Source organism: Dreissena polymorpha, chromosome 2 (assembly GCF_020536995.1).
Source record: "Dreissena polymorpha isolate Duluth1 chromosome 2, UMN_Dpol_1.0, whole genome shotgun sequence".
Taxonomy (NCBI): Eukaryota; Metazoa; Mollusca; class Bivalvia; order Myida; family Dreissenidae; genus Dreissena; species Dreissena polymorpha.
The window spans coordinates 67,465,701-67,489,139 of NC_068356.1; the positions used below are offsets into that span (position 1 = coordinate 67,465,701).

A 23,439-nucleotide genomic window follows, 5' to 3' on the forward strand; every position below is an offset into this window, starting at 1 on the left:
ACCTGTAAAATCCTGTTAGTGTTTGGTAAAGGCTTAATAATCTCTGGTTCCTTCTTAAGAGCCTTTCACACATTTATAACAAATACAATAGTAGCATCTTTCTTTGTAAAGAATCATCTCAAAATATAACAAGGGCTGTTTGTAAAACATGCATGCCCCCCATATGGGCTGTCAGTTGTAGTGGCAGCCATTGTGTGAATACGTTATTTGGCACTGTGACCTTGACCTTTGACCAAGTGACCTAAAAATCAATAGGGGTCATCTGCGAGTCATTATCAATGTACCTATGAAGTTTCAAGATCCTAGGTGTATTAGCTTCCTTGAGGTATCATCCGGAAACCATTTTACTGTGTAAAGTCACCGTGACCTTGACCTTTGACCTAGTGACCTGAACGTCAATAGGGGTCATCTGCGAGTCATGATCAATGTACCTATTTAGTTTAATGATCCTAGGTGTAAGCCTTCTTGAGTTATCATCCAGAAACCATTTTTCTGTGTAGAGTCACCGTGACCTTGACCTTTGACCTAGTGACCTAAAAATCAATAGGGGTCATCTGCGAGTCATGATCAATGAACCTATTAAGTTTTATGATCCTAGGCATAAGCATTCTTGAGTTATCATCCAGAAACCATTTTACTATTTCGGGTCACAGAGTGAGACTAGCGGCTGCCCGATTGATGTTACGTAATATTGATCTTGTTTTCGTTGCGCTAATACTAATTCAGTATTGGCCAAACTGTAAACGATGAAAAGAGACAATATGGTATACCACTTAATTTTATTTTACCACTTAGTTTCATGATCCTAGGAGTATGCGTTCTTGAGTTATCATCCTGAAACCATTTTACTATTTCGGGTCACCGTGACCTTGACCTTTGACATAGTGACCTCAAAATCGATAGGGGTCATCTGCGAGTCATGATCAATCTACCCATGAAGTTTCATGATCCTAGGCGTATGCGTTCTTGAGTTATCATTCGGAAACCATTTTACTATTTCTGGTCACCGTGACCTTGACCTTTGACCTTGTGACCTCAAAATCAATAGGGGTCATCTGCAAGTCATGATCAATGTACCTATGAAATTTCATGATCCTAGGCCCAAGCGTTCTTGAGTTATCGTCTGACAACCACCTGGTGGATGGACGGACCGACCGACCTACTGACCAACCGACATGAGCAAAGCAATATACCCCCTCTTCTTCGAAGGGGGGCATAATAAGTAATGTATGCTTTGAGATCATGATCAGGTTCGTGCTGTTTCATAAATATCCTTTGGAAATGCAGCGCGGCAAATTTTTATTTTTAAGTGCATACATTATTAGATAAACACATGTCCATTTATGAATTGTTTGATGTATGTTTATCATATGTTTTTAGCTAATTATTTGTTTACTAACAAAATACACAGATGGTATATACCATTATGTTTTTTTCGCAAAGTGTTTCATATTCGAGGCGTACAATATCAGATCGGTGTCAGAGGACAATATTATATATTCGTAGCATTCAATAAAAACATCACCTGTTTCAAGTAATTGTTTCCAATGATGAGCAGACACGCATGTGCTACAATGCTCCTATGTTACATAGGACATTAATTTTTTAGATTTCTATATGATATATCATATAACTGTTATGCAACATATGTGTATAGATTATTGGGATGTCGCATTATATAAAATATCACCAACAAATTGCATGCATTATTGTCTATATATAATTGAATGTTTGTATTGTATTGTATGTAATTGAGACTAAAATAAAGAATAAATCTTCATGTCTTACTCTTCACTACGATGGTTATTCACAAAAAGCCTCTTCGATTCCTTTCTTAGGCATACCATCATAATTATAAGTTTAACAAAGAACAACATATCAACTTCTTATGCGGTCCCAATTGTTTTATTCCGTTAGTTTTGTATCACTTATTCTAATAAATGTACATATGGAACGAATGTAATGGCAATTTTTACAAAATCTTATACATCTAATTATAGCAACAGTTGAGTATTTGACTTTTAATAACTCTAAGAAATGACAATGCAATACCACTACCACGAGAAGACACGGGGGTATCATAAATTATGTGAAAATGACCAGACATCCGCAACGTGTGGTTTAAGACACCTTGCTGTTATTTAATATATGTCGGCACAGTATCTGATCATAACGAGATAATGGGTTTGTGCTGAACACAGGGCCAATTAAACAACAGATATACCAATAAACAAGATTATTGATAGATCTTTGATTAAACACCGCAATAAAAAGGCTCAAACTAACAGTGTCAAAATTTGTGCAAACATGTGAATAAAAACAAGTACTTTAATCAAGAAAATGTATACAATGTATTGACACCTAAAATGGTAAGTAGATATTTACTGACGATGTCATCTTGTGTTGACAATATCGTAACGTCAAAAGCGTGGTGGGGTGAAATTAGATGCGGCTTTGCGTGGTATTATAAACGGCATCATGTTCCGCCTCGTTCTGGAATTCTGCAAGTCACGTGACTTCTCGCTCTTATCGATTTTGGCACATTGTGAAAAGGGTCTATTGAAGCGTGTATTCCCCATTGTTCTTTGATTCGACTATTTTTAACTGACATACACAATTTTATATACAACGATCAATAGTTCGATAAATCTCTATAAAGATCACTGTATACCAAGAAAAATAAAACATATTAGATCTACCTTCGAATAAAAACAACTGTCCATAAATCACGAGCAAAATTATAGAAAGAAGGTTCAAGAGTTCAAACAATGTTAAAATATTGTTCACTTTCGATTTCAAGATCCACCCACTTACGTTTTTGAGTGTTAACTTCGATGTGTAAATAAAATCTATTTACAATTATAACTCAAGAATTTAATATGATAACAGGTTAACCCCCCACCCCACCACCACCAAAAAAGACCACAAGCTAACAGACAGTAAAATTTAGGTAAAACATCTATTTTAGTATTTAAAAGCATGCATTTTCGATTATAACATTCAATTAGAAATTGTGAGAAGTAATAATTATTGGGTTGCCAATTAACATTCCTATTTATTATTGATTATAGCTTATATGATTTATATACTTAAGAAAATCAAACCGATGTTAACCTCAAAACAGAATAATCAATGTACTTACGGCGCAAAAGTGTGCCAATAGAATTTACTCCGGTGAGATAACCTGGCCTAGCTACCGGTACTTCCGTCCACGTGTTTAAAGGTGCACTATATTTCTACGACATACCCGGTTCATGATTTTAACGATATATCACATGATATTAAACGTTGTTATCTCAGTACAAATGTCATATGAAATAAGCTCACGGTTTGCATTACATAAACAACTATCAGAGAAAATATTTCTGGAGTCTTATTGTTCACATGCAACACAATAGGCAATTTAAGGGACCAAAGACCTATAGGTCTTTGAAGGGACGTATAGACGGTGTTTGCGTTAATGCTTTTTCAAGAATAAGAACTAAATAAATAATAATTTAAATATATTATTTCTTAACTAAATATTGGTTTTTCGAATTATTAAAAGTTGTCCCCGGGGACTTTTTAATGTAAGCTGGAAAATCAGAAGTAGTAGTTACACAGCTCTGAATAAATTGTACACGAAATACCGCTATATTCTATTGAACTGGATAAAGCTGAAGCAAATTTCTCATTTAAGTAGGCTGTTTTTGTACAAAATGTGCGGTTTATAGTCTGCTTCGATATATATCTTCAGCCGACTTTGACATTATACCCCCGATCACTGGGATCTAAGTCGTCCGTTTACATATGGCGCACCAGGCAGCCACGGCACATTGGCTTATTTCCCTCACAGGTACCCATTTATACACCTGGGTGGAGAGAAGCAAGCGTGGGATTAATTTTTTGCTCAGAAAATTCCAATGCCCTGGGCGGGATTCGAACCAGGGACCTTCCGATCCCTAGACCAGCATCATACCACTAGACCACTGTCCCCACAGATGAATTTTGGAATCTTTCTGCAGGCGTGTATATATATCATATTTGTAGACACTGTATACATTTGTATTTAATGCATGTGAATATTTAGGGAAATTCCTCGATGACACTTCCCCTCCCCCTCCCCCAAATGTCACAACCACACATCTATAATAGAACTTATTACTGTATTTTAATTAAAGACAACTTTATTCTCATTCATCCTTTAAACCATAGTTCATAATTCTTGTTTGGGTTATCAGTGTATTTGAGGTGTATTGAGGGTTAAATACATACATGACGAACAATACAGTTACAATATATTACAATGCTTCGTATTTCGATACTTGAAAATTAAAAAAAATGCATTAAAGAAAACGTTATTAGTCATAACTAAGTTAATGTAGTGTAAATATCCACATAAATTAAATTTATGTTGAATGCACAAAACATATTTTTGAAGTTTGATGATGCTGTATGACGCGTTCACGGAAATTGATTAACAGTGAACACAAAGCCACCTAGCAGGTGCTCGTATGACATTACCGACTATACCGAATTGAAAAAGAAATCGAAGAAATGTCGCAATATATATGACCTAGTGATCGAATTAATATTTTAAGAAACAAAATGAAATACACAATTGTAAAAGGTGTTGTTCAGTACAAATATGCCCGGCACTTTCGATTTTAATGGTCATTTGACTAAAAATCTTATTTGTACAAATTTTGGCATATCAAAACTGGTTTATTATTGTGGTTTTTATGAAAACCTGTTCATTCTTAGTCAGTTGTATTATAAATATAAAGCCAAACCCTTTAAAAACAACAGTTGTGTAGCTTGGTATGTCACGTCATTACATTTTACGCGATCTTTTTTTTCCGTACGTGAACACATTTATAGGGCAATATATACAGTTTTAAATTTACCGGACCGGTACAGAATTTTGACGACGATTCACTGTGCTATCAACAAATAGCAAGCAAGTAGTATAGGAATTTGCTTTTTTAATCATAAAATCATAAAAATAAGTCGGTTTTATTTTGCCCACTGCACTAACAAGAAACACGATTTGTTTGTTAAATCGCCATTACTGGGAAAAACATACATTTTAATTCAAGTGTTTTTCCAGCAAGCCGATACAACTGTTGTTTTTAGCTCACCTGAGCGATAGCTCGGGGTGAGCTATTGTGATCACTCAGCGTCCGGCGTCCGTCCGTCCGTCTGTCTATCTGTAAACAATTTGTAAACATCTTCTTCTACTAAACCATTGAGCCAATTTCAACTAAATTTCATGTGGAGCATCCCTAGGTCATGGGACAAAAGAATTGTTAAAAAAAAATTGATCACATAACCAAGATGGCCGCCATGACCATATATGGTAAAAACCTTAAAAAAATCTTCTTGTCAGAAACCGCTCATCAGATTTTCAAAAAATTTCACAGGGATGACCTTTGAAGGCTCCCCTGAAAAAGTTGTTGAAAGAAATTTGATTCGTCAAAAAAACATGGCCGCAGGAGCTCGTTGAACTTTGCATGTTTATTCGTTTTTGCCTATTTTGTGAAAACTTTCAAAAATCTTCCACATTTTTTGTCCGATCCTTTCCAAATTTGCACAGTGTCTTTACATCAATGAGGACACGAACCCTACAAAAAATGAGCATTAGTGGTCCACGAAGTACAGAATTACCTCCCCTTGAATTGAGAAAATGGTGTTTATGCAATAAAGTCCAAATTTGTCATCCAATTCTTTCCAAATTTGTTTATATATCAGATTAAAGAGAATAAAATTTTCTTTATTATGGTTTTTCTTTCATGAAAATCCATAAAGGATAAGTGTTATTAATCGTTGCTTAATTAATGAACAATGCGAATTATCGGTATTGATTTTTTTTCCTGACATGCCGTCCCAAATATTAACCGCTTTCAGCTGTAGACTGTGCATCAATACATCGCCGTGTTATTGACCTGAAAAATTCATACGCAGTCGGCATTAACACCGGTCATCGAGACAAATTACTGATGTGAAAACAAATCGTAAACAAATCCACGGACTCTAGATTACACGGATATGAAACGGGACCGTTACGCCAAATATCTTGTTGTGTCTAAGTCACGTGACCGTGTCGTATCTGTCGATCTTTTATCGAAGCGCCGATGTTATACATTTGATGTACCCACTCACGTATTTTGTTAAATTATAGTTTCATTTCTCGGCCGATTTTGACAAATTATATATCATTAGAAAGCTTACGTAATGTAGTTTTCAGATATATAAATATATATTAAGTTTCTCTTCTGATTTTGGCAGCTCGGCGAGTTATAACTTTAACTTTTGCAAATATCATACCGTTTTGGAGTTTTAGAATCTAGATTTACGGTTGACATGTTCGTACTTTATACCGATTTGTAGCGTTTATATTTGGAGTTCAGTTTACAAAATAACATCTTGCTTAGGAGAATAGAATTCTGTATATGATAGAAAAAAAATTGGTTTAAAAATGAAAGCAAGTAAGGAATGAAGGCGGAAATAAGTAGCGCGCGGTCCTAACGAACCGAACTGATGGCGATTATGCTTTTGTTTAGATACCGGCCATTGAATTTCCTTTGCCACGATTATTATATTTTTTATGGAATATATTGAAATATTTTGTTCTAGAGACATATCCATAAAGCTAAGTATTAATGAAGCTTAATAAATTTACGATTTCAGCTCTTGATTATAACACAGAAAGGGTGTTAATTTTATGATGAAACAGGGTATACAAATGTATAGCGGACCCTCTCGATATTTTTCGGCTTTGCATACTTCAAATATAACGGGTGTCAAAACATTCATCGTTTGTTGTTTATTAGCAAAAAGGTTATTATGTAAAATTATATGAAAGGTTATTAACCATAAATTATCAATTAATTAAAATTATTTAAAGATTCTTGAAAATCACGGTCAACTGTCTATGCATGTATATTGAAATATCTTTATAAGTTAACAGAGTTATAAATATATAGAATTCTAAATTAAAACTCTGTATTATTTGTATTTTTCGGAAAGATTATTTAACCCCGTTGTGGTCAAATGAGAATGCTGTTTTTAATTATGTTGTTCCGTACACTACCATACACTCTTTATAGGACTACGAAATGACGGAGTTTTTTTTACCGGTACCCGCTAAATACGTTAAATGTTAAGTATTAGATTTTTTAAATGTTTAAAATGTACATGTATAGGTATTAAGCACTTATAATTATTGTGATTTAGCTGGCTGACATCTACACAGTATTTAGTTTATGGCAATCTGTATGGGCAGATGACTATAAATGTTTTCAATACGCTACATATCTTATAAACGCAAAATTGAGTATTTGGCGTTACATTACTTCAAGAAATGACCACTAATACCACGAGAAGACATGGAGGTATCATAAAAAGTGTAATCTGACCAGACATTGCCACCTGTGGTTAGGGACCAATATACAAGTATAGCTCCTGCTGTGGCGTATGACACCATAGTGTTATTTAGTATTGGTCGGCACAGTTTCTGATCATAACGAGATAATTGGTTTGTGCTGAACACAGGGGCAATAAAACCACAGATCTATCAATAAACAAGATTATTGAGATATCTTTTTTTGAACACCGCGATAAAAATGCTCAAACCATGGACTCTAGATTACACGGATAAGAAACATGGCAACATTCTCAGAATCATCACTGCTATATGTGTAATCACCTAACAATTCGTCTAAAAATAATTTATATATTTGAGTTGAAGACGATGTACTGCTGTTTAAGTCTGAATAAACTATCTGTCTGCCTGTCTAAATCCAAGCCGTCATCGTCCCGGTGAAAAAAAATCTGATTTTCAATAGTTGGACATGATGCCCTGATGTCAAAATACGAAATGACCCGCGTAACACGGACCGTGATTTTCAAGAATCTTTAATAAATTGATAATTTAAGGTAAATAACATTTCAAATAATTATACATAATTGCCTTGTTGATAATAAATAGCAAACGATGAATGTTTTTGACACCCATTTTATTTCAAGTATGCATGCAAAGCCGAATAATATCGAGAGGGTCCGCTATATACGCTGTTTCATCATAAATTTTACACCCTTTCTGTGTTATAAACAAGAGCTGAAATCGTTAATTTATTAAGATTCATTTATAATAAGCTTTATTGATATGTTTCGTGAACAAAATACTACAATATATTCCATAAAAAATATAATAAGATGGCAAAAGAAATTCAAGGCCGGTTTCTAAACAAAAGCATAATCGCCAAGACCGTAGCATCAGTTCAGTGCGTTAGGAACGCGCGCTACATTTTCCCGCCTTCATTCCTTAATTACTTTCGTTTTTAAACAATTTTTTTTCTATCGTATACAGAATTCTATTCTCCTAAGCAAGATGTAATTTTTAAAACTGAACTCCAAATATAAACGCTGCAAATTGGTATTAAGTACGAACATGTCAACCGTAAATCTAGATTCTAAAACTCCAAAACGGTATGATATTTGCAAAAGTTAAAGTTATAACTCGCCGGGCTGTCGAAATCAGAAGAAAAACTTAATATATATTGATATATCTGTTTACTACGTAACGTTAGCTTTCTAATGATATATAATTTGTCAAAATCGGCCGAGAAATGAAACTATAATTTAACAAAAGACGTGAGTGGGTACATCAAAATGTATAACCTCGGCGCTTCGCTGTACGCTAATCGTAAAAGATCGATAGCCACAACACGTTAAAACGCGCGGTGGTAAAACATAAAATGTGTATTTCTTGTGTTTAACTCGCTATAAATCCATTAATAACAACGGGAATATACTAAAAGTTATATTTTTTTGAAAGAGGAATTAATAAGCAACAAGATAACGTATAAACCAATAAAATCGGATGAATAGTTTTTGCATAAGATTGAATTTACTACAGTAAGGGTCAAATACTCGATTCATCTCCTGTCAATATACACTCCGTGACAAATCGTACATCGTAGAGGATTAAATAAACAATTACATCTGATTAAAGATTAAAGATTGCTGCCGATTTAAATCAATTTGAGTACTTTTTGCGTATATTTGATGCCGAATGGGAAGCTGTGTTTAGACCAAAGACCTATAGAATACACAGATTGGAAACTTCGCGCCTTATCGGGCTATCTCGCGGCGGGGTCACGTGGTCGAAAAACTGATAAGAACACTTTGGATCAGCAGACGATTTATTCCATAAATCAATCGGAGGAGTCCGAAGATAGCCGATATATCACGATTGCGATAAGATAGCGACGTGTCCAGTAGCAACGGCTACAATTATCGAGCAAAGTTATGCGAAAATGTTACGGCGCTATAGAAAGGCGGCTGTAACTTGGTCAATAATGATCCGATTTTATAAAATAAAGTTTCATAGAAACATGAGTAATTATGCTTTTACAAAATCTCGATTCTATTAACCTAAAATAAGAATTTATAATGCCGCGATCGTTGAAGTAATAGCGCTATAAGAATTTCCAAATCGCGGCGAGAATGCCGTTGAATAATTTATTTGAAAGGCTTTTGCAGATAAAATTTTCTTGTATACATTTTTAATTCAAACACTTTAAACCTTTTAAAATAATATTATTTCAAAACGGATAGGTATATGTGGACACATAGATCTAGGTCTCTGATAAAAACAACATTACAGTATAATAAATGCTATGATCGTTCGATCCAAAAACGGTTTCAGTTAGTCTTATTTCAATATTGATTCTGTGGATTTTTTCAATTTATTAATTCTCTATTTTTTATTTAGATTTTATTCATGATTTAAAGGTTATTAAAGTTTTGTTTGTAACCAAGTTTTTTTTCTATTGGTAATTAATAAAAGCTCTAAGTGTCATGGACTAGGATTTCGCGAAAAGAAAAAACAACAACATTTCACGCGCGTGTTAATTGTCGGATCAATTAGCGAACTGAAGGAGATGTTATGTTTGTATGAAAAATGACAAAAGTTTTCACTATGAACAAAAGCACGTTTGACGACAGGTGTGTACAATAGGGTATAAGAGCTAAAAATTGTACCAACTTTGTACAAGGCCAAAATCCTTTAAAATGAACATTTTCCTCCAGTTTGTTTAATTCAAACCTTGATAAACATATCACCGAGCATAAAAATCTGACTTTATCTATTTGGGATGAAAAATTAAAAAGTTTATCAAAACAAAAACACGTTTGACAGCAATCGTGTACAACAGAGTAAAAGAGCTTAAAATTGTACCAACATTGTATAAGGCCAAATCCTTTAAATTGAACATTTTCTTCTACGTTTTTGTAATTTATACTTAGATTAACATCTCTCCTAGCATAAAAATCATACTTCAACGATTTGGGATGAGAAATAGAAAAGTTAAAAAAAAAAGAAGAAACAAACCACTTTGGCGACAGGTGTGAAAATGATTGAATGAAATAACAGTATAAAATTGTACAAAGGCAAAATCCTTTAAAATGCCTTATTTTCGTCTACTTTTTATAAATCATACCTAAATTAACATCTCACCTAGCATAACCATCTTACTTAATCAATCTGTGATGAGAAATGAAGAAGTTTTTGAAAAAAATCGTTTGGGCCTTTCAATTTTTCAAAAATTATCGAAAATGAACAAATCCATTCTTCTCTTCCAAATTCCGATATATTAATAATACATAAGAATAATAACTACCAAAACCTGAAGCATATTATTTTTATTTACACAAAAAATATTCAATATGTCTGTTTGCGGCGACCGACTTTGCCCATTATTGATTGCTTTAAACCAAAATGGCCGACAGTAGCTGGAGGTCATAATACACTAAATAGTTTCCCTATATAATTCAATGTAAAAGCGACAACTTTGAGCGAAAATAAATGCAACATTTTGCACATAGAGACCCCAATAACCATACCTTTTCTTAAAGGCCATTCTAAGCGGAATCGATATATGCAATAAAAAGATATGTCATGTACAATGCAAGAAAGAACTTGACACAAATCAAAATCGACAGTTTTTGCAACTTTTTTTTCGGCCGTTTCTTCGTGGAATGTAACCTTTTCTAGTGCAATGGTTTACTATAGTCTTCAAGTGTATAATTTTTCAGGGATTCAGTAGTGAACACCTTTTCATGCCCTACCATTGTCTCCGCAAGATAACACCCGAATAATGGTAAAAAGTGTAAAACATGCCTTCCTGTCAACTATGATATTTTTTTAGAGAGTACAGCTCTACATGAAGCGATCATTTAGTGTATTGTAACCTGGAGCAGGGAAGAATCTACAGGTACACCGGCATCTCCAAAATCGATGTCACGTGACCCGCGTCCGCCGTTAGATATTATCGCATATCGCTATCGCGAAGACAAGAGTTTCCAATCTGTGTTATCTATAGGTCTTTGCTAAAGTTTACTGTTTAGGTTGTTTTGCATCAAAAATCGGCAAGATAGATCTAGCAAATTTGCCTTTTTTTTTTTTATTAATAACGTATGATTCATTGATTGTGAGCTTTTAAAACATTTTGACCTTTGAATAAAGCATAAATCAGGAAAAGAATTTTAACAATAATTTAAAATACGATCAAATACGCCATTTTTGCTGACTGGGACAGGTCTTTTTTAGTTAAATAAAATGTTTTATTGTCCCCAACATATGAGCCCAGCAGCAAGAAATGTTGTTTTTTTTACTTTTTGTAAAACAAATATGGGCAACCTACCGTAATCCAAATTCGCCGACACCTTAATTCGACGATGTTCTTTTTTTATCGATTAAATGGATGATTATTGTCTTGGAATCATTTCAAAGTAATACAGCCGAGTTTAAAATTATTATTTTGTGCTATTAAACATTCATTATTTCTTAAATTATTTGCTAAATATTGCTTCATGTAACCGTTACATCGTCAAATTTGGGTCACACCAGGATACAATTGTTTAGCATTCAAACAACGATTGGGATAAAAACTAGGGGAACCCATGCTGAAATTTTCAATTTTAACTGTTTAGCAGAAGCCACCATACCCAATTTTCTTAGGTGTATGTGGAGGCTTCTGGCAGCATGATTCTGTGAATATAAATGGTGACATTTGATTCTGCATAAATTAAACATGTATTATTGACTTTTTTAAAGTATGTGTGAAAAATAAAATTTGTAACCACTGTTACAGGTTTTATCTGGTTCTTCAAAAGCAACACCTGCAGTCGAGTCCATGCCAGACAGAGGGTGCATGTGAATGAATTGCCTTTTGACTAACTTTGTGTTCTTTATCAAATACATGAAGATTTTTAAATATATGTGTATGTTGTTTTTTTTAAGAAAATAGAATCACCAGAACAGGTACAGGCACCCTTTAAATGTGTCGAATCCAGGAGCTTCTGGGGGCCTCTGGCCCCCTTGTCCCCTGGACCCACCGAGGGCCCTGCGGCACCCTGGCCCCCAGCTTTAAGTTCAGGATTTTCAAAATATCCAACTTTGACCCCTGCAAATGCTTTGCTAAAACTTTGGCTACAGTTTCTAAAATTTGGCTACACAAAATTCCATTTGGCTAAAATGTTGGCCACAGAAATTTTTGGGCAAGAGGAGCCCTGTTTGGATTGTATTTGGGTCATCTGGGGTCAGCAACTAGGCACTCGGTCAAATAATAGAAAAACCTTGTGTAGACTATAGAGGTCACAGTTTTCATCAGATTTTATTGAAATATAGTCAGAATGTTTGTCTTGTTAAAATCTGGATTGGGATTGACTTTGGGTCATCTAGGGTCAAAAACTAGGTCAAATTAAAAAAACAGACTTTTGTAGACAGTAGAGGTCACAGTTTTCATTAAATCTTTATGAAATTTGGCCAGAATATTAATCTTGAAGAAATCTGGGTTGGGATTGTATTAGGGTCATCTGGGGTCAAAAACTAGGTCAGATCATAGAAAAACTTTGTGAAGACAATAGAGGTCATAGTTTTCATATGATCTTGATGAAATATGGTCAGAATGTTTATCTTGATAATATCTGATTTTGGATCGTATTTGGCTGTCAAGCGGTCATACTTTTTCCTACTTTTTCCTACTATTTCCTACTTTTTCATCATGATCCTACTTTTTCCTATATTTTTACCAAATCTTCCTACTATTCCTACTTTTTCATTTTCAATGGAGAATTATTTTTTTTTTTTTTTTAGTTTATTTAGTAAACTTGCAGGATGAATGAATCTATGGCATGACTGTATCCCTGTTAAGGTGCATTCATCCAGATGAGACCTGACAACCCATGCTGACTGTCTGCCTTCACCTCTTCAGGAAGCATAAATATTTATTTATAATGTAACTTTTGAAATTATTGACAAAAGTTTTATTTAAAGTAACAATAGTGCCTTGTTTACTTCCTTAGCATTTGGACACTGCAGACTTCACTACCTTACACAGTTCCCAGTGATGCAAGAGCTGAGGGAACCCATTGTTTATTCCAGTTTTATTTTGTTTCCATTGACAACAATTTGACCAAACCTTATGCATGTTTACATGATATTGCTGTTTGGAATGTAGAGATATAGAGATACATGTATTGTATGAGTGGTTATGTAATATGGAATTTATTACACAAGTTATTTGAAAAAGATAAAACTGATGCTTTGCCGAGTTTTCATCATTTACAAATATAATGTAATAAATTCCGTATTACATGACAACATATATGATGTTCTATTGATATCAAAGGTACATCATGTGTAGTAATTAATGATAAATGCACAGAGTCTAAATGCCCTGATACATTTGTATGCTCCCGGTAGGATGGCATATAGCAGTTGTACTGTCAGTCCGTTTGTCTGTCTGTCTATCTGTCTGTCTGTCTGTCTGTCTGACTTTTGTCTGTCTGTGTGTCCGTCCGAAAACTTTTACATGGGCCATAACTTTTGCAATATTGAAGATAGCAACTTGATATTTGGAATGCATGTGTATCTCATGATGAAGCTGCACATTTTGAGTGGTGAAAGGTCAAGGTCATCCTACAAGGTCAAAAGTAAAAAAATACAATCCAAGGGAAGTTATAAGCTTTAAAAGAGTGATAATTTCTAAACCTGCCAAATGATATTTTGAAATTTTATTTCAAAGCGGCGCAATAGTGGGCATTGTGTTTCTGACAAACACATCTCTTGTCTAATGATGCCATAGCTAGTGAGGTAACTTCAAGGTGTTACAGCGTAGTATTAAAAATATTAAACGGCATTATTACACTCCCGCAACATCATCAATAATGTAAAAACCATTATTTGAAACTGAAATAAACAATGTAGTGCAACTGTTTCATTGCTCAATCAATGATGTCATAAAAGATGTCAGGTGATAATGTCCTATCTCCAGTTGCATAATGTGCTCTGCAATGACAAGTCATTTTGAATGTAACTTAAGTCATTATAACTGCACCCTATTGTCAATTTAAAGGTTTCAAAATGTAGCTATAGCAGAGCATTGACATTGCTTTATATACTAGTATTAATCTTGGAAAACAAGTTGGTGTATCACTAAATAAATTTTGTCTTCTGCTTAAGGATATAACATGCATATTATATTACCATTTATATATCCATACACAGAAGACCTCTAACCACTTATTTGATGATACACCAAAATGAACAGCATCTAATTATACTTCTTTATCAGGGTAGCTTTGCTTGAAACTTAATTATCATAGATACACTATAAGTGCTAAAATGCCTAGTGGGAGAACAAAGTTTAACCCTTCATGGATGGGGAAGTTGGACAACAGTGGAAAAACACTTGTATCGTGGTGCAAGAGAGATACCGTGGTGCAAGAGAGATACCGGCAATTAGTTTGCAGGATAGTGTACTGTCTGATTGAAGTCCATCTTGTGTAGAACATGTAATTCTGGTGCTAATCAACTGATAAGTCATGCAGATGGACAACAACACAAGGAAAACATGAAATACATGCATGATAATTCAGAAATACATGCATGATAATTCACAAAAGCGTTTGTTTGGAAGTGCTACAAAGCCAAGCAGCTCTCAGTGGGAGTGGGGATAAATCTATCTGTATGCAAGTACATCCATCACACAAGGAACAGGTACAAAAGGCTGAAATCCTCTGGGCCCTTAAGGTAGCTTCAAGAGGGAATCCATACAGAACATGTGATGGCACTCCTGCTCTGTTTCAAGCTATGTTTCCTGGACCTGTGTCTAAAAAAATTGTATTATGTATTCCTACTTTTGAGGGAAAAGTTCCTCCTTTTTCCTACTTTTTTTCCGACTTTTTTTGCAAAAGTAGTTCCTATTTTGTCCTACTTTTTGAAAAAAGGTCACTTGACAGCCTGTATATGGGTCATCTGGGGTCAAAAATTAGGTCACCGGGCAAATTCTAGTAAAACCTTGTGTAGATGAAAGAGGTCACAGTTTTCATCACGTCTTAATGAAATTTTGTCAGAATGTATTAATTAATGAAATTTGGCTTGGGATTGTATATGAGTCTAATAAAATTTAAGTTCATGAAGCAAGGTTAGTCAGGTGAGCGATTCAGGGCCATCATGGCCCTCTTGTTTATTATGTGGTAAATGACACAGGCGCGTAAATGCAGGCGCCGCAGTCGCAGGTGCCACATATTTTTGGGAGCATAAAAAGTACGTTGGAAAATAATTTGTTCTTAAACGCAGATTACTCTTTGGTCAGCGACTGTTTATAAAGTATAACCGAACCTATATTTTTGATAACGGCGGATTACTGCTTCAACTATACCCCAGTCTGACAAACGGCTAATTTTGGGGAATAAATATGTAACAGTTTATTTTTTTGTACAGGAAAACATATATTGACTTTTTTTATGAAGACAAAGGTTTTGCAGATCATCAACAAACGCAGTCTACGAAGTCTCTAGCCGAGGTTGACAGTGGTGTCTCTTTTTGTCTCTGGTTGATAAAACACTCTGGCATGCTCATGAAGTCGATATATATTAATAAATTGCATAGGTAAACATTTAGGATCCCAAATGATATAGGTTGCTTGTCGGAGTGGAAAGCCGAATAATTACAATGGCATATTGAAATTATAGGGAAAACCGCAGTAAAAACCGTGTTATTAAGGGTTTAAAACATACTATTTTCATTTACGATGGAATATTTGCAAAACTTAACTAACCTGTAACATATTTTCAAATGCATTGTGTTGACAAACTGAGAGGGGCCGGAAGGGGAACCGCAAGGGACTAGGGCGAAGCCCCCGGATATTTTGCTCTTGATTTGTTCTTAATACCCTGATTGACACATGAACGTTATTATTTTCAACTAACTGTTATGAACTGGATTTTTTCCACAGGCGCTCGATTGCAAGAAAGAGCGAGGTTCCATGCCTGCCCCCGCATTTCAATAAGCGAGCGGGATGACAACGATTTAATTATGAGTAATGACGCACTTAAAGGGATCTTTTCACGCTTTGGTAAATTGACAAAATTGAAAAAAGTTGTTTCAGATCCGCAAATTTTCGTTTTAGTTTTATATAAGGTATAAAATACGTCAAGAATGTGTACTCGGCGGAATAGCTCAGTAGGCTAAACCGTTTTTACTTCTGGACTCTGGCAGGACTCCAGGGGTCACTGGTTCGAAACCTGCTCCGGGCAATGTTCTTTTCCTTTTTTTAATTTTATTCTTGATTTTTTACTGGTGCTTTTACGATCGAATGTTTACATTTATCAATATAAAGCATTTAATGAATAAGTTAAAAAATGCCAAAATCTGTGAAAAGGCCCCTTTAAGTTGCTTGAGAAAATGGCTAAAGTCTTACCTTGTCAAAATCTATATACATAGCCGAACTATCCTTTTTAAAGAAGACGATTTTTATTTATTTAGTATGTGAATGCATTATAATAAAAAACGGATAACTAAAATTGCGTCACAACGGATATTCGATCATTGAGTCATTGCCATCGAGCGCCTGTGGATTTTTTTCAACCAACCCAAAAGCGAATTAAGTTTTTAAAGTATCATTAAATATACATGTATTGGATAATTAAAATGTAACTCGTTCTTTCTTCGGTATATACCGGTAGTTGGTAAAGCAATACAAACTACACCAGGGACCTATACAAACAAATTTGTTTAAATAGGTCCCTGATTACACCAAAGTTATAAGTAAGTACACAAGAGAGAAAATATTTAAGCACGAAATATATTTTTATCCTAGTTTTCTTTCTTTTGTCCTGGCAACTATAAATGGAAATATCAACACGGGATAAACACACTTTACATAAATGGAATACATACTTATCATATTTAGTTTGCACGGCATGTCCCTTTATTGCAATTCATCGATTTTCGAGATTCATGTTGATAACTCATATAGATATGGCAACAAATCTAGACATATAAACGCAAGATATATGGTTCTTGCAATGCGCTTCCCATAAACGAGGCCTATCTACATTTTCAGATTCAGTTAATACCCAGATATGCCTTTAACAAACAGAACGTAAACGAAATTTGTGCAATCGAGTGAAAATCAACATATGAAATTTGTTTTGATACCTCTTATTGATTTAGGATATGTCCAATCAAATTTAAATACAAACATTAACAAAGGGGAATTGCATAAACCTATGAAAAATCCTTTGCGACGACGTCTTGCACTGCCCCTGCGCTCAATTAGATCTTCTATATTTAATATGAAGTTACATGTTGATGCCGCAAATAGTTTTCGGGCTATTTGAGCTACATCGCCCGACAAAAAATACTGACGTCCGATCGGAGGGATTAAGGTAAGAATACGCTAATTCCAATTCCCATAGGGTCCCATTACAACACTGCCAACTTTAAAAAAAAAAAAAAAACATTTTTTCTTGCCTTTCCTATGCATCAAATTTTGAAAGATTGGTGTCATTCTAGAGATGTCCTCTTCAAATAATTGAATTCCAAAAGGTACCTTCTCCTAACATATAAGGAAGTAGGATTTATCCAAATACAAGCACCCTCAAATAACGGGGTTTCGAAAGTGAAATTTCGACAAAAGCACAATACTTCAATAAACGCACCCCAAACATTCATCTTTTAACGTAGTCCCCAATGAAATGCACACAAATGTTGCGGACTCTTTTGAAATATGCATTACTTTCAAATTGACTACGGTGGGGTACAAAATGATTAAGTGTAGTTGTAGGTTACTGATATCGCTACATCAACGATTAATTGATCACATACTACAGACGCGGTGTCTTATGAAATAACGAGAAATTGCAACATAATATCAGGGTAAATTTAAATTTAAAACTTTAAGCGAAATGACGTCGAGACAGTATGAGCTATCAATAATGATCGCAGAGAATAGAGAGTACAGAAGACGATCTAAAGATACTGTGAGAGTCTTTCATTGAGAAAATGTTGATAATTCAGATAGTAATAGTTTGTACACTAAACAAGATTCCTGATAAATATCACCCATGTAAAATTGTTAATTTTAATTTCTGATCGCCATCTTTTGAAAGATGTGCAGTTTGCACAGGCTAATCAGGGTCGACACTTTACTCTTTTATGGAATATTTGTTTCAAGGCAGTGTCTTCTATGCGTAATATGAGTTACCGGTAAAACGGAAAGTTTTATCCTTGGTAGGCCTATGGGTACTGCACAGGCTAATCTGGCACGACACTTTACGCAGACACATTAAAACCTTGATAAGCCCGATTTTCCCAGAGCGCGGCATATCTGTATAGCGTCTAGTTTTCAAAACATCTTGACCGACAAAATCCATCATTTTATCGTGAGATTCCAAAGATTTTCATGTCTTTCAAGAGAAAAACAACGCTTCGGTGATGTCGGGTACGTAAAGCCGTGACGCATACGTCGAACCGCTTGAGGGATCTGGTTATGTTTAACTATAAATCTAACAACAGATTTCAATAGCTACTGAAGTTTGAGCTCATAACTTAACGGCTAACATGTTCAATTTGTTCTCACTACGAATGACATTCGACATATGTATATACATAAAAAGATGATGTTATATTGGCTAGTCTTAGAAATTGGTGAGAAGAAAGGATTAAAAATACAATCACATTAAAATCAAATTATTCAATAATTTCATCGTAACATAAATTTGTTGCACGATGCTTAGCAAAAAATGAGTAAAAAATAAATCAATAAAGAAAATGTATAATATGCTAATAAACTATATAGGCCTTGTAATGTTACCAAGAACGATTAGTCGCGTTATCAGATAATAACCAGACCTATTCCGTGATAATTCAAAACAAATTATCTTACAATAACGTCAGTTATTTTCATTTTAATTACTTGTAGGACAGATTTTGGCATTAAACAAAAAAATGTAACTCCACTTTTTTTAGTATAATGCACCGTCCAACAACTGCATGAGATATTCAGTCGCTACGTGCAGCAAACCGGGGACGATATTCGGCGCTTTCTGAGCTTCGAGTTCGAGCGCGCGCAACTCCATAATGTCGGTCACAATGGTAACAAACCAGCGTCTGTAACAGAGCAACCCCGAATGCGTATCGACCAGGTACTTAGGGTACACGTACAGAAAAATTGAGCCGTGTTTAAAGAAAATTGGGCTAAATTCATTTGCGTAAAATGCCATCCCAGAATAGCCTTGCAGTCCGCAACAGCTTTTAAGGGACGACAGTTTCCGCCTTGAATTTTATTTCCGCAAAGAAGAAACTTTATGTTAACGAAAAATTATATGAAAGTGGAAAGCCTGTGTGGACCTCACAGGCTAATATTGGACGACCCTTCATGTACACGCATTAAGCCCAGAACGAGGTTCAATTGATTCTCGCTGTTAAAACATATCGATCCTCTCCCACGACTAGTAAATGAATTGTACGATTATGTTCTCGGTCATTTTGTTGTTTTAAATGACTATATCTGACAAAAAAACTTAAATCAATTCCAAAGGTGTGCTGTTGGTTTAAATGCACGTATATTTTATACAAATAAAACAAAAACATTTACAAACCATAATGTACAAGCTTATGAAGCAAGAAACATTAAAAAAGTTTAAATAATAACTGTTAGGTTTTTTTTACTATTGACAATGTATGTTTCATAACAACATAAACGTTAAGGCATTGTCAACGTATTTTTGTTATAGCATAGGTCGCAGGTTTCGATACATCGACGATAACGTGAGGAATGTAAGTGTTGAGAAAATGATGGGTAGAAGAGACGACACCGCCCGCCAATATGACACCGACTGGTCCTCAGCCAACGATGTTGACGACGACGAACAAAGCAGTGTTACGCCTCTCAACCATTACGATGACGTAAGCAATATCGGCGAACTCGATGGCAGCGACGTCAGCGAAGAGAGCGACGGGGAGACATCTCAATATTCGGACGACGACGAGGTAAAACATCGAACTGTCTCATATTATACACGCCGGGTATGCGGATACTTTGATAACAGATGGCACTTCGATAACAGATAACAACAAAAGCCACGCGCGAGAGAAGACTTCTTTAGCTTTTTTTCAATTGATGAGCTGTTCATTTGGTTTTCAGACACGGAATATTGTATGGTCGATAAGTGGTATACCACTTCGTATTGCGAAGAAAGAAATTCGTAGAAAAACGTCGGAATCATATACAAAAACGATACAATTACATCGATAATTAGCATGAATTGGATGATCAGTACATATTTCAACAAAATAAATATACTCCGAAATAATAATAATAATAACTTTATTTCATGAAGAATTCACATTAAGAAATTATTTCTTTTTTACAATGTGGTCTTCAGTACCAAAACACAAGTATACATATTGAAACATGCATACGAACATACAAGAGAAAAAAGAAAATTAACTATACAGTTAAATGTTTTATCCCACTTTTACAGCGAATTCGGTTGATTAAAGCCCCGTTGATTAAATATCATCTATAATCAACGACAGGAAATGACGTCAATATTTCGACGAAATGACGTCATAAATCCAGCGAAATTATCCAATCAAACTAATTCTGTTTAAATAAAAAGGTTTACTAAATTAAAAGCGAAAAAGCACTCGTCAAGGCTCGTGCTTTTTGTTTTCTAAGCCTCGCATGATAAACCTGATCTATAATCAACACCAACCCATTATACTCTATATAATAACTTCCTTATCAATTCCGACGACGAAGATGACGACGACGATGATAATGATGACGATGATGATTATGATAATGCAAAATATGCAAAATCTGATACAAAAATCAATCTTTCAAAAATCAATAGAATAGAATAGAAATTGGTCTATAATTGTTAAGATCACTTTTATCTGCACCTTAATGTATTGGCAAAACATAAAACTTTAAGCTGGTCAGGAAAAATTCCAGCATTTATACAATTATTAATAATAGAAGTAATCGGACCTACAACTGTATCCCAAAATAAACCAAGCCCGTGCTAACTTAACGACATAAAAGATCAATTTGTCCATTACTGTTACAACGTGTTAAATTTTATTGAACTCGCGTATCTGAAGAAAAAAACAAATGTTAAAAGAGTCGGATGCCAAATTTTAATCGGCACTTCTTTAACCGATCATCTCATTGACAATAGCACTTCTATTCCCGTTTAGTCGACACGTTTTACCAGAAATAACACTCTTATTAGTGAATCAGAAATCAGAATTCGCTGTTGAATACTGTTATAGTAAGCAGGCAATGCATTCAATTGTATATACTGAAGTAAACTAACAACGGATTACCGAAACATTTTCTTATCCCTTTTGAATATGTTTATGTTTTTGTATAAATCTGAAAAATAAATGTGAAACTCAGTCGATATGTCTGATGAGTACAGTCTATATGACCATATATTTTCCAGTTTTTGAGTCACCCAACCGCCGGATCTTCGCAATTTACACGAGCTATAACAATTTTAACTAACGTTCTTTGTAGCGAATAGGTTGATCTAAAGCATGTATAATTATGTCCTTATGAAGGTACTATGGCCATTTTCTTATATATTATATAGCATGTCATGAAAAATCACTCTACTAAACCTGCTTCTTAAACATAAATATCAGCAGCGATGCAGGTCCGAAATTCTTTAAACACAACCAATCAAGTGAATCAAGTGGTGATCAGGTGAATCGCACTTCAAGTAAACGTTATCATTGCGTAAAAGTAAGTGCTCCCTATAATCAGAGCTCGAGATAAAGTTAGTTGTAAATTATCTTAATAATTTTGTGGTTACGCATTAGTATCGTCGTGATGATGCAATTATAATGGGCACCAACGACATAGGATTTTATGAAGAACAAATGTGCATTTGCCTCTAAAAGACCCCAACGCTTCCGTTATTTATACCCTGCTATAAGTAAAATTAAAAACGATCGTGTTTATCCACTTGATCCGTTGTATTTTCATCTCTTGGCATCTCAAGTTACCATTAAACACAAATTCATTATGTAGACAATTATTTCTTGTCGTCATTTGAAATATATTTCTTCAGTTCAGAAATGAGCACTTTAATCTTGTTTAAAAATTGCAATTATAATATAAATAGTGTAAATCAATAGTAATGTGATTTTTGAAAAAAAAAGATCAACGCCATTGGTTAAATGTCACGTGTATTTTTAATTCAGTTATGCATAGATTCCCATGCACCGTGCACATTGATTCGTACATAAGTATACATAAATGCATTTCAGGTAGAAGATACAACTCGTTTATCAAAGTGCCCAATTTGTTGAAAGTCTTTGTTATCCGAAGTGTCCTATATCGGGAATCAAAGTATCCGCAACTTCACGAATACCAGCTATTAAAACATGCTCTATCTTCGTTTATAGTTCATTGAAAACTATCATAAGTTCAGTATTTGAAGCACAGTGATTACACTACATGTTGAAATAGCATACATTTTCCTGCAATTTTTCTAAGTATTTTGATTTTGTTGAAATGTTAACTGTTAACCCAGTTTATGCGGTTTTCCGACAGCATTGTCTATTTTTGGGGCGAAAATCTTTCATTTTACAGTAACAAATTGTCTTCCCAATACAAAGGGATACACCATTTATCAACTTGACCATGTGCCTTTTGTCCGAAACAAATCTTTATGACAAAACTTTAATAAATACTGAGGTACTTACCTCGTGCGCGTGGCTTTTGGTGTTCTCTGTTATCAAAGTGCCATCTGTTATCGAAGTATCCACATTACCAGCGTGCACGCCGAGTATGCGGATACTTTGATAACAGATGGCACTTCGATACCAGATAACAACAAAAGCCACGCGGGAAAGTTGAGTTAATGGTATAGCACTTCGTATTGCGGAGCAAAAAAGTCGTGAAAAAAAAAACAGTGGATTATAAAAAAGAGATAAAATTTCATCGATAATCGACATGAATTCGATGATCAGTACGTATTTCAACAAAATAAAAATACTTGGAAATAAATCAAGAACGTGATAACTAATCAAAATAAAAGATCAATATGTCCGTTAATGTTCCAACATGTAAAATTTTATTTGAAAAG

The 23,439-nt window shown here is 34.6% G+C and overlaps 2 protein-coding genes across 3 annotated transcripts in view; one reads left to right on the forward strand and one right to left on the reverse strand.

The window, feature by feature from the left end:
- Positions 1-3,208, reverse strand: part of LOC127869783 (uncharacterized) — a 66,844-nt gene extending 63,636 nt beyond the window's left edge. The window contains exon 1 of the mRNA XM_052412444.1: positions 3,143-3,208. The gene's annotated coding sequence lies outside the window, so the exon portion shown is untranslated. The remainder of the gene's footprint in view (positions 1-3,142) is intronic.
- LOC127867437 (uncharacterized) overlaps positions 1-23,439 on the forward strand; it is a 221,551-nt gene that overhangs the window by 186,930 nt on the left and 11,182 nt on the right. Inside the window, exon 1 of one of the 2 annotated variants that reach the window (XM_052408585.1) lies at positions 20,231-20,326. The exons of the other annotated variant lie outside the window; for it this stretch is intronic. Coding sequence (XP_052264545.1) covers positions 20,265-20,326 — 62 coding nt within the window. The 5' untranslated portion in view covers positions 20,231-20,264. Of the gene's footprint in view, positions 1-20,230; positions 20,327-23,439 lie in introns of those variants that run through there. 2 annotated transcript variants of the gene reach the window in all.